The following is a 14087-nucleotide window of genomic DNA, read 5'->3' on the forward strand; positions in this document are numbered from 1 at the left end:
TAAAGGTATCTACAGAATTTATAAAATTATATTCATAAAAAGTAAACAATTGAAAGCTAAATAGCAGCCTTCTCTTACTAATTATATTAAAATAAGTATAAAAAATTAATTACTAAATAATTAATTTAAGTATTGCATATTTGGTACAGTTGCATAATTCCACATTTTTTCCTTAGGAAAAACAGCGTAACTCCACTAGAAATTCCTTAAAAATGTCTTATCAACCAAAATATTGACAAATACTATGGGAAATAACAGGCATAGTTATAACCAATATATTATGGTAATATAGACTATAATATTTTTAACAATTTACTACAGTAAAAAAACTATTTCAGTCTACAATAATCAATAAACATTGCGCGTTTACTTACGTCAAATAAATAAATATAATATTCTTTGTGTTTATAGTACATTATTTGGAATAATTTTATTATAAACATCTATTACATTTACAGCTAGGTACACAGACAGTCAATATTGCTTCATGAACTCCCGTAGTATCATGCATAATATTCGAATGACAGTTATGGTCTATGTTATAAACTTATAAAATAACAATATCTGATGAATTTGGGTGTATCAACTGGATTTCTTGATAAAATTATACATGTAAATATGTAATAGTAATACATTACCATCAGAATGTGTAATCGACTAATTTCATAAGTGTAGGTACAAAGTACGATCAGTGTTGCAAAGTATTTGAGTAAAAGTAATCATATTTCAAATACTTTTTTTCCGTATTGAATAATCTAATACATGTTTTAATGCTTTTATTTTGAAAGAATTTAAATGGTAAAATACTTTTTTACCAATCGAATATTTATTTTTAATTTCTTTGATTCTACATTTGTTTCTATTTGTAAATTGTAGTCCTCATCAAGAGGACGTCGTACCCGCAATGTTGTCTCCGTCTTACACGTGTATGACATAACACATTTTCATTCACTAGTGTGCTGTTACTTGTTAGTTTTGATATTAAATCGAATTTACCTATTTGCAAACTTTTTGGTAAGAACATTATCAGTGTTGTCTCGTTGGTTTTTTTACGATATTTTAATTTTTGAGTTAACTATGAGCATTTTCAAATTTCAATATTTTACATGCTCATAACGCACTTAAAAATCAAAATATTGTAAAAAACCAAAGAACGAACACTGATAATGTTCTTACCTACTTAATAGTTTGATAATTATAGGTAAATTCACTCTAATATCAAAACAGATTGACCGAAAATTTGCTATATCGTACATGTGTGAGACGAAGACAACATATTATGCGGGTGTGACGACATCCTCTTAAGAGGATGCCACCTATGCATTTGTTGTCTCCATCTTAAACACGCACGACATACCAAATTTTCGTTCGCTAGTTTCAATAGTGTGCCGTAAGTTTTGAATAATAACGTATCAATTCTAAGTAAGGATAGTTAGGTAGGTGTTACTTACCTAACGTTTTAATTGTAAATAACATTAAACAATTATTTTCAAATGCTATCCCTGATATTTCTATGTAAAATAATTATTTTGGACCGTAGCGTTATTGAAATTTTAATAACAAAATAATAATTTGGTATCTACCTAAATACTTTAACTACCTATTTTCAATCATTTAAGATTGTATATTATACAGTATATCCCAGAAGTCCCGTATCACACTTAGTATCTCCGTGTAAAATCAATAATATATTTAAATGCAGATTTTTACAGTCATAAGTATGGAAATTGTGATTAAATAACATAATATACTATTTTTTTTTAAAAAATTCAAAAATGTTCAAATAATTTTTCAGGTAAATAAGTTTATTAAATTTCCAATATAGCCATTTCGTTGATCATATTTTTTAAAACAGTTAAAAAAAATATATTAAAATTTAATGAAAATCGCCCAAGTTAGGGCTAATTATTATTTTTAATTTTAGCCGAAAATCAGCGTGATTGTAATAATTAACATACTAATCGTATTTTGCTAATGCCATATGCATAGGTAACATAACTATTATTCTTAGAAATTCAAAATAATAATTAGCTCTAACTTGAACAATTTTCATTAAATTTTAATATATTTTTTTTTAAACTGTTTTAAAAAATACGATCAACAAAATGGCTATCTTGGAAATTTAAAAAACTTTTTTGTCTAAAAAAATTGTCTTGAAAAAAAACTCTTGATTGAAAATATTACCACAGATTATATAAAATAATATAATCTGTGATATTACCACAATTCTATAGTCACCAGAGCATGCTTCCTGTCCTATGAAGACCTGTGTATTCATAGTGTTAAATGCAAAATGTCTTCAAAATTAAGAATAAAAATGCTATTTTTTTTAAAATTTAAATTAGTATTTACAAAAACATTGAATAATAAAAAGTTTTTTTTTTATCGAGTTGGCATATTAAATTGGAGCCTATAATTATACATTACATTTGCATTTTAATCATTTACAAAATTTTTTATCAAGTAGACATCAATTATAAAATATGATATATTATTAAGTCACTTCTTTGGATAATTGCATCCTTCATAAAATCTTTAAATTAAATTCAGACTATTATGGTTCTGCTCCTAGTTTGAACAGTAGTCTGGTAGAGTGGAGTATTATTTTCTAGTGCTCATAAAAACTCTAAAAACATGTTTAATATATTTTACATATTTTATTATATGATTAGGTTTATTATTTATATTATAATATTATTCAATAATAGTTATCTTATAAGCTTCAAACTAATTTTGAAAAATTGTTTAGTTGTTTTGGTGTTTTCTTATTTTTAGAAATTCGCTAATTGTTTTCTTTTGAAAGTTAATATCATTCTTGTTTTGACATAATGCGTTATGATATATTTGGTTAATATTTGACTGTGTATTGAGCAACCAACCTTTGTCAAAAATTTTGTCTATGTATTTCTTCAATAACTACAAATTATGATTTATGTTAGAAAAATAAACAGTGAAAAATGTATATGAAGTTTTTAAATTGAAATGCAACATTAAAAACATGATCTTTTACCAGAACAGATAGTTATATATATTTAGATATTTTACAGTATAATCTAGTACAGTGCTTCTCAAATTCTTTTGTCATGAGGCTCCCTAAATTTAATGTAAAACTGTCAAGGCCCCCTTAATCAAAATAATTAATTGTTTTTTTCCAAATTAGGTATATACTAAAATTACATGTACTATTTCAAACAGATAAATTATTAAAATGTATAGTAAATTAATGTTTTAATATACTTTTGAAAAATATTAATAATAGTATTTAAACTTTTTCCATAAACGCTTAAAGTCTAAAGAAAATAAGCTCTGATCTAGAATGAACATATAAGTCTATCAACCATTTAGCATAAAGATATATGTTTCTATTCCCAGGATCTCAGTTAATATATAATAATATATGGTAATAGTATTGATTTTATAATATACTATAAATAATATGAATATATTATAAAATCAATGGTGATAGGTACAACTAAGTAATAAATGCTTATAAAAAGATATTTAAAATATATGCATTTTGGTAACACATAGGTAATATGAATACTAGTATAATGAATTGTATTTAAAATCAATATATTAATTAATAATTAATTATTATTATTATTTGTTAATTATAACACTTTGAAAGCATTATGTATGATAATTTAGTGAATTAACTCTTACAATTTTTCATATATTTTTTTGTAATAGGAAATTTAAAAATGACAATTTAGTGAATTTAGTTAATTATATTTGATAATATTAATAGTTGTATTTGATAAAAAGAAAGTATTTAAATACATGTATACAAATAATTTAGAACATAGAAGTCATTATGCAATGAAAAATTTTGAATCTTATTCCTTAAATCATAATTTATTATTTTACATTTTCAATGGCTTCGGTGTACTAAAGTGTTCGTTTTTCGGCCTCTTTAGGACATTTAGCGCTCCCGGTGGTGACGACTATCTGTAGTAAAATGTTCAATCAAGTTTTCAAACAAGTGACGACACCTTATCAATCCAATTTTTTAATTTTCGAAAATTCGATTTTTTCTGAAATTTTTCCTCAATTTTTCCGGCATTTTGATCTTTATTGATGAATCATATTTCTGAAGTTACTGTATATTATTACTGTAAATAGATAATTTAGACTTTTTTTTTAAATTATATAAATATTTAATTGTGGAGGGGGGAACTTAAAAAAACGGCTTTGGGTGTATAGGGCATTTTTGGTTCACCAATAGGTTAGGTTAGGTTAGGTTAGGTTAGGTGGTAGTTTTAAGGTTTCACCTCCTCCCTTGGGCTGTGAAAATGTGTGAATACATATTAACGCTAATAGCCATAATGACTATATAGTCAAACATAACGTAATAATTAATTATATTAATTATATTATCATAACAATGTATTTGTGTTATGTGTATACAAATATTTTAACAAAATATGTAATTTATACACATCATATAATATTTTATAAATTCTGACAAGTAGGTATATGGACTTTTACTGTAGTATTGGGTAGTATTGGAAATATTTTTAAAATACTTTTCCTGAAAGTATTCTGAATAACTATTTAGAATATTGTTTAAAGTATTTCATTCCTATAAAATTATATATAACCTATTTACGTGGAACCTTGTTTTAAATTTTCAATCCTTAGCTATAAAAGTTGAACATTTTATAAATTTTTTAACTACAAAATAATTATTAAATTTGATAAATTTTGTCAAATATCGAACTTTAAATGCTCATTGTGCCTATGTATTTTTAATATTTTTTAACTGATTTTGTAACACGAGCCTAGCATTTAATTTTCATCTATAAATTTATAAATTAAATAAACAGTTATTCGTTTTTGAATAACAATAAAATATCAAAACCGCTACATGGGAAAACCGAGTGAATATCCAATCTTGTAAAAATATGAACTTCAAACGCTCATAAAAATTTAATTCGATTTATTGAACACATTTTTTTTTTATAAAAGCAGACAAACTTATGAATAATCTTGTATTACATTTTCAAATCTTAGATTTAAAAAGAAACATTTTTATGAATTTTTAACTCAAAATAATTTGCTAATTTTCGTGATTTTTCCGTATTTTGTCAAGATTTGAACATTAAACGTTTATAAAAAAAAAATCGGGACAAAGGATTTTTAATCTTCTTCAACTGCTATTGTAGCAATATAGTAGGAGCTTTGTTTTACATTTTCAATCTTTTTTACTAAACAAACAAAGTTTTATTGACATTCATAGGAAAAAAGACTAATAAAATTGGCAACTAGAAATGTTCCTAACCACTTCAAAACAAATGAAAATATTTTGAAAATTTTATCGTGTATAGATATGCATATATAAACTACCAGTGAAAATTAGAGTTACACCAAAAATCCAAAATCGATTTTGTGGAAAACCAATTTCGCGTAAAAATTCCCATTTTTCCTTAATTTTTAAGTTGTTTTTCCCGTCATAATTTGACCTCCCAAATGAACCGACTAGATTCACTTTCCCATCGAACAAGATACTGTTGAAGATAATTGAAGCAGTTTTACTGCCCTAAGCCACAATGACACAAAAATTAAAAAATAAAAAAATAAAAAAAACACTCATCATTGTAAAATCAATACATTCATCGTTTTATTCAGAATCTAAAATGATGTACTTAATCAATGTGTAACAGGTTCATTCACAATTTTTTTAACACGTTACATAATTTTTTGCTATCCATACTATTATTATTAGCATTTTCCATTTACATATTATTAGACCTATCTACTAGACACTAGTGCTTTATAGATGTGGTGAAAATATGTACTAATGAACCATGACACTTTCGAACTGCGTACGCCTTGTACAATTGAGTAGGGTGTAACCTAACCTGTATATCTTAAATCGTGATCCGCACTAATATTTGGGACTCTGTTTGAATTAAACCGAATAACATAACCTATGAAATGAAAAATTGAAATTCTCATTCGTATAATTAGTAGGGAATTTTGGATTCTACGTTGGTACAATTAGGTGGAATTTATTTGTTTTTAGGGTTCCGTACGGTAAAACGGGACCCTATTACTAAGGCTCCGCTGTCTGTCCGTCCGTCTTTCACCAGGCTGTATCTCTTGAACCATGAAAGTTAGAAGGTTGAATTTTTCACAGGTTATGTATTTCTGTTGCCACTATAACAACAAATACTAAAAATCCTAGAATATATAATATAAGCAGTGTTACCAACATGTTTATAGCTGATGATGGTACAGAACCCTTCGTGCGCGAGTCCGACCGTACTCGTACTTGGCCGGGGTTTTTTTTATCCTCCATGCAATTTCGGGAGAAGTACCTGATGCCCCAACTGTTGTAGTCTTGTTATCGCTTTTTTGTATATATTTTATATATTATAAATTAACGTGGTTTCACATTTTGAACGCAAAATAATATCTAATTGTTTAAGTACCTACCATCGAAGATAGTCACTAGAAACGAAATTGATGTGATTTTCAACTGCGGTTGAACATTTTGGACGAAACTCATTGGCTAATAACGGTGGTAAAATGGATATTTCGATGGAGACATCAGACCGAGAGACAATCCCATTAAATTCAAATAGGTATTTTTATTAACATTACGTTTTGATCTAATCATAATACCTAATTATTGTGGAATATATACTACATAGGTACGATTGAATTGCTATTTTTAAATGTCTTACCTATTTAGCTAGTTACTCTTTAATGTCCTTCAATCAATATTTCATTTACACAAATGTTAGTGCATTACCTATTGGTTTTCTTTCTCAGACCCACGTACTTCATATCAAATTTACAACCAGCAGAAACTATTTTGTGTTATTGACTTTTTTATTTGAGTAAATTCACATTCTCGTTAAGAGCCGACGATGATAGGGGAACTGTTTTTTTCACATTCCCAACCTTAAGATTAATTTGACCTACAGTGGAACCTCGATTGTGTGAACCCTCTATTATCCAAACATCAATAGGCATTGTAGCGCTTGTACACATAATCATGTAGACATAGAGTTATGTATAATAAATTAATGTATATAATAATTCATTATTATTAATAAATAAATTATATATATTATTTATAATAAATTATAAATATCAATAGGTATATTATATCATATACTAATATTATGTATGTATTTTCATGATATGTATGAACATAATAATGTTTTCTCAGTAATAATAAAATAGTTTAGCATACGAACATTCACGTTTCCGAACTAGGTGCGGTCTCAATTAGTTCAGATAGGTAAACAAGGTTCTACTATTGTAGTGTCAAACATCAAGTTTGAACATTATTTCTGTTTGGATGTAGTCTTTTATATAAGATATGAGTAAGTATGTTATTACAGGTTAAAAATGCTCATATATCTACTGTAAACAAAAACTTATGTAAAACACAGACTATGTTCTTAACTAAGTTTTATAATAGGCAATAAATCAATTCAATCTAATATTAGACAAATGATAAATTATTCTTCTGACTGCCAAACATTAATTTGCTATGTTGCGTTTGGGTTATAAAAAAAATAGATACATATAGTGCCAATGTCCCTTAATTAATCTGTTAAGAAATCAAAGAATATTTTTTTGGACTGATTTATCTTGTTAATTAAAAAAGTTACATTTACTTCTTCTCAATGTTTAAGAAAAAAATATTGATGTATGTTAAGCGTGTTCAAAAGTACAAGAATGTAACAATTTTGTTTATAATGATTTTTAGATATTCAGGTGATGATGCCGAAATTGCTTTAACAACTAAAGGTTTAAAATACAAAGGAAAGAATGAACCTTACCCAAATGGGATTCAACTGTATGTATATAGTTTACCATATTACTATTTATTAGTAAACAAATTGTGTACATTGTTATACAATTAATTAATATAATTAAAAATAAGCAATAATACATTACAGAGACGATTGTACAATGGACGTATCACTGGTAGTGAACAACCAAAAAATAAATGCCCACAGAAATGTCTTAGCTTCAAATAGTGACTATTTTGATAGAATGTTAGACGGTTATTTCAAAGAACGGTTCCAAGATAAAATAGAAATAAATATAGCTGATGTAAGCTTTGAAATTTTGAGTACACTTGTTCAATTTTTTTACACATCAGAAATATATATTACAGAAAATAATGTTCAGGTAATATTTATTTTGTATATTATTGTGTATCTATTTTCATTATTTGTTATTTCATAACATTTTATCATATTAATATAATAATATATTATACGCTGGCAACAAGAGAAGTAAACCGTGCCTCGACTAAATAATTTCTGAGTTTGTACATCCTTGTTCTGCACTGCTTAATTCTGCGACCGACGGGCTGTTTACCAACAACCTGTCAGGTCACAAGATTCACAAGAGTCGGAAATGTAGTATGTGTTTATGTATACTGCACTGAATGTCTGAGTGGGGAAATCAATGCCTCGTTATAATCACTGACGTCAGTCTGCATTTGCGAAATGGCTTACTTCTCTCGTGGGTCGGAGTATAGTTAAACATGTTAAATTTTATTTTTATTTTAGGATCTGTTGATTAGTTCCAGTATATTTTTACTAGATGAAGTCCAAACTGCATGTGTGGACTACATGAAAGAGTTAATTGACGTGGAAAATTGCATAAATATGAAAGATCTTGCTAATGCTCTAGAATTAAATGATCTCCATTCTATATGCATGACTTATATAATAAACAATTTCAGGTAATTTTTTTATTTATACCTACTTCTAAACAAAATTGATTATTTCTTGTTGTTATTAATTCATCATAAATGATAAGTTTATAACTCAATCAACCCAAATTTTTATTATTTTTTGTCAATAACTTTGAGACAATATCTTTCATGGACGGTATTTTGTCGGTGGTTAGGGGGAAAGGTATGGAGTATGGAGTGCATTCTACTTCAGTGGCGTCATTTCAGTTTTTGATGGGGGGGGGGGGGGCAAAAGTTTTGACCGGCCCATAGTAAAACCGAAAAAAACCGCTCGTCAACAATTACATTACATTACATTACAATTGCCTTCTTACATAATTGTATACTTAGTAGTTATTAGGCATAAATAACCCATTCTTTGAAAGCTAACAATGACCAAATAATTAATATAGTCATTATTTTTTGTAAAATCACATTAATTGAAAAATAAATAAGCTAATATTGTTTATTATTTTTAGATTTTTAGCTATCTATAAAGAGTTTATGAAGACTAATTATGATGAAATGATGCTATTTATCAAGAATGATGATTTATTTGCTAAAGAAGACATGGTATAATTTTTTTTTAATTAAGTTATTGAATCGTTGTGAATCTATACTATTTTAAAGGTTTATGATGTTGTAATGAATTGGATAAAATATGATCCAGCAACTAGATGGAAATATTCTACAGAATTGTTATGGTTTGTGCGGTTGCCATTAATTCTAAGTACTTACCAAGGAATCATGAATGTTTGTGAATATCAAGGCGCTAAAATTAATGAACTTATTTCTTTTCGAATGGAGCATCGAAGACCATTTAGAAAAGTTAGAATTGCCTACTTAATTAATGTATTGTTTATATGCTAAAAGTTTTGAAAAAAATAGACAAGTTACCTTTAAAATTACAAACAAACATTTTAGATTTTACTATACATTCATTAGCTCGTTTATTTTTTTTTTTAGGGAATATTAGTGTTAAGTCATTATCAATTTGAATCAACTCTAGAGTGGTATGACGCTGGGTTAGATAAATGGCAGAATTGTTCGAGTAAAACCATTATATGTCGCTTATTACCACCTAGAACTTTGTGTACAGTTATTTTACTTGATGATGGTCGCTTATTTGCTGCTGGAGGTGCAAATAGACATGGCAATGGAATGCAATCAACATATATATTCAATCTAAAAACAAACGAATGGACATCCTGTATGGACATGCATCATGAACGTCTTAAACCATTTGTAGTGCAAATTGGATCTTATGTTTATGTGGTAAAAATCTTATTTACACTTCATAATATATATTTGTCAGTTCACCTGTTATAATGTGATAATTGTGTGAACTATGAAAAAAATTGAAATTAATAAAAAAACAACAATGAAATATTATACATGTATAATTTGTTATTAGATTGGCAGTTTCAAAAAACAAAAACCCAGTTCTGTAGAAGTTTTTAATTTACGGACAAAAATATGGTCTATCTTAACTTGTGAAATCGGCCTAATTGAGACAATTAAAAATTATAATTATGTTGCTTGCGTTAAAGGGATAATTTACATAGTAAGATGTTTTTTTTTAAAATATTTTAAAAGTACATATTATATATATATCTATACAAAATGTACAGTTCATTAACCTTGCTTATAAATGTGCAGTGTAATATATGGTTGTCTTCTTCTTGCACACATAGAGTATAAAACCACATACCATACTTAATGAATACAATCAGTTAAAATTAAAGTGCATATACCATGATAAAAATGTTGGTTAGACGCCAGACATAAATTTCTTACAAAAACTGTTTTTCACAACAACAAAAACAAAAAAACAACTGCTTGGGCGACTGTAACAGTCAGAGTTAGGAAAACACACAAGTATAATTTTTTTCTTTGTTGTTTCGTTTAAATTTCTCCAAATCGCACTTACTGTTATAACATTGTTGAAATAAAGAAATTATAAAAATGATAATGAATAACATTATCTGTGTTCTTATATAATTATATAATTATTTATATTATTATTATAGATAATATTATTCTTTATTATTGTTAAAGTATCTGTGTTAAAGTTGATGATCAGAACATTTTTACTACTAGAAAAAGTGCCTTTTACTCATAAAAAAAAAAACACATTGTAAAATCAATGCATTCTCTATTCCGTTAATTTATACTATCCATAAAACAAACACATTTTAGAACAATAACTTTGTGTGCAAAAAAAAAATAAAAATATAAATCTACACAGCATGTATAATTGTCATGTATGTTGATTATCATTTATAAATTTGGGTTCTTCACTATGACTGAAAGCTGAATTGATAGTAATAAAATAAATTACAACAATCACAATAATATCTTCAAATATACTTTAAATATTATGGGCTCTCTAGACACCTAATGTACAGCACAACGTTACCTGCTTCCATAATTTTCAATATTTTAATTTCGATCTCTGACCAATTTAATGATTCAAATTAATAGAGGATGTTTCACTTTTAAATTAGATTGGAATGAATGAAGCTGGATATTATGACACACGTAATGACAAATGGAAATTTATTAAGCCAATACCTGAGTTCAATACAGGTTCTGCGGTTTGCACATTAAATGAAAATATTTATGTTATTGGTGGTCAACGTTTGGAAAATTGTTACAAAAGCGTATGGTCCTACTGTACGCTAACTGAAGAATGGGTATCCTTACCCGAACTTAATTTCGCCAGATCATTTTCTGGTAAAATTTTGAAAACTTGGTGATTAAAAATATTTGATACAATAATATTATTATTTTGTATTTAAAGGTGCTATTGCAATGAATGGGAATATTTATGTATTTGGAGGAAAAATTATCGATACGCCCTATTCAAATACATTTGAAATATACAATCTTCACGACAACAAATGGATAATTTCAAATGCTTATATTATGAAAAAGAATCTATGTCACATAGATGCTATTGTGTTAGAAAAGAATTCTGAATTGTTTAAAAAAGTGTTAGAAGGAGCGATCAATACTATTATTAATTAAAAAAAAAAAACAATTAATTTTAATAAAACACAATAACTATTTATATTTATTCCAAATCATTTAGTATAATTTAGTGAGGAAGTGTATATGTTATAGTTATTATTAATAATTTTTAAATGAATATTATTTTACAGAAAAAAAAAGCATTCCTTTATTTTAAAATATTATTTAAAATATTGTTTATAGGTAAATTAATTATCTTATATTAATAATGTTTTAACCATTCCTTTGTTGAATAAATAAGAACATTTTAATATACGCTTTTACTATGTAAACATTAAACTATCATAAGAATTTTTACTTTAAATATAGTATAAACATAATTATTACAATAATCTATTCGAAGGTTTGTGAAATAGTCACAAATCACAATGCTTCTTAATGTAAATGTTATATGAATTGCTTACTTCAAATATCTAATAATTATTGTATACAATAAATACAGTCATGGAAAATTTACGTAATCTACATACATTGTAAATTGATATTCAGTAAATTAGATTCCAACAAGTGAGATATTAGCAAAATGGTTGGATTGAAATTATTAGTCTACTGCAGAAACAAGACACATACAATTATTTTAAATAATAAAAAAAAAAAAATACAAAATACATTTTTTTATAATTATTATTGATTATTATTATTAGTTATTATTACTGATGAAACAGTTAGTAAATATACTTTAATTTTGTTATATTAATACATTTATAATATAAATTATATTTTGCTTAAGATATTTTTAATTCAATTTCCTACAGTTTAAGACTTAATATAATAAAAAAAATATAGACAACACAATATTATATTATAATATATATATATATTATTATAATATTATTATATTATAATATTGTGTTGTCTATATTTTTTTTTAAATTAAATCTTCATTTGACCTTTTGTTTCCAATAAAATTATTTAGATTTAAGTATTTATAAATAAGCGGTTCATATTTTTACCTATAGGAGCAGCTACACTAATTTGGTGTTACATTATGAGTCAGGACCAAAGATTCAATATTGATCATTTTCCTAAAAATAGAGATTTTAATATGCAATTTACAATTCATGAAACTATGGTATATTTCAACTTACAAAATATTATGATGAATATCAAAATATATAATAAATGGGTCTTACAGTTAATCATTTTCTTATAGAACCATAAAACAATAATTTTCTACTTTATTCAATAAATATTTTATCTTTAATGGATAAGTGTTCAAGCAGTAAATTTATTTTATTATTCCAAGTATAACATTATATATTCAATATATTTTATATTTAGATATTGTCATCCTAAATTCTACCTGTACAAATTTATCTTATAAGTATTGTTATATTAATTTTGAATATTTCATTTATGATAATTTATATGTATTTTTATTATATTCATGATAACATAATATGTTTCCAATGTTTCTAAACTGAATTAGTTTTAATTGAAATATTATAATAGTTATTACCTATCTAATTTTTTATTTATTGGTTGTAAGCTTATTATACTCCTGTGTCTTTTTAGTAATATTAATAGCAGTTATTATATTATTTTTTTGTGATTAAATTATACATTTTGTGTTTGCACCCACCGATACTTGAGTCAATGGTAGTTTTAAGGTTTCACCTCCTCCCTTGGGCTGTGAAAATGTGTGAATACATAGTAACGCCAATAGCCATCATGGCTATATACTATAGTATATAGTCAAACATAACGTAATAATTATAATTAAAAGTTATTTCATGTTGGTATGAATCAAAATTCTGTGCAACGACTGGTATACTTGACCAATATTTATTAATTATTAGGTTCTGGTGGCTTTCTCAAGGGGTATATGATATGCCCATAATGTTATCAGTTCCACCTTGAGGGGTATTGAGTTACCCGTGATTTCAATTTAGCACAATGAACGTTTTTTTACTTAACGTCTCGGAAATTTCTGTTGCCTTAAGACCCTATGTAGCAGTACAGTAATAAAATATCATATTATTTTGTTGATGCCATATGTTATATAATTGTTAAATATTTCGTGGACAAACGGCCGTCATTCGCTGTATATATATATATATGAACATGTAAGTTCATATATATGTACATTGTACATATAAAGATTATGTGCAATCTATTTGACGTATTCGTAATGAAACTTATAGCGACGGTGGTTAAATATTATCGTAGTATATAAATGCTATCGTACCTTACCTTCCTAATTCAAACATTTGTAACGGATAGTAACCGTTTACTCACAACACATAAATAATCATTATATATGAATAGTTAAATTCGGCATAAGCGATTAGGTAAACGACCTCCTTAAACGATTTTGGCAATAGTCAAAATTTGCCATATACGAATA

General features: G+C 26.2%; 1 protein-coding gene across 1 annotated transcript; it reads left to right on the forward strand.

Annotated features, from left to right (window-relative positions):
* The first annotated feature begins 7643 nt into the window (after positions 1–7643).
* On the forward strand, positions 7644–11737 carry LOC103309783 (kelch-like protein 3). Its single transcript, XM_029485412.1, has 9 exons — positions 7644–7666; positions 7727–7816; positions 7920–8154; positions 8541–8716; positions 9187–9280; positions 9338–9535; positions 9674–9982; positions 11215–11443; positions 11511–11737. The coding sequence occupies exons 1-9, from the start codon at positions 7644–7646 to the stop codon at positions 11735–11737; spliced, it is 1581 nt and encodes a 526-aa protein (XP_029341272.1).
* Positions 11738–14087: the final 2350 nt, after the last annotated feature.

The sequence above is a fragment of the Acyrthosiphon pisum genome, chromosome X, assembly GCF_005508785.2.
Source record: "Acyrthosiphon pisum isolate AL4f chromosome X, pea_aphid_22Mar2018_4r6ur, whole genome shotgun sequence".
NCBI lineage: Eukaryota > Metazoa > Arthropoda > Insecta > Hemiptera > Aphididae > Acyrthosiphon > Acyrthosiphon pisum.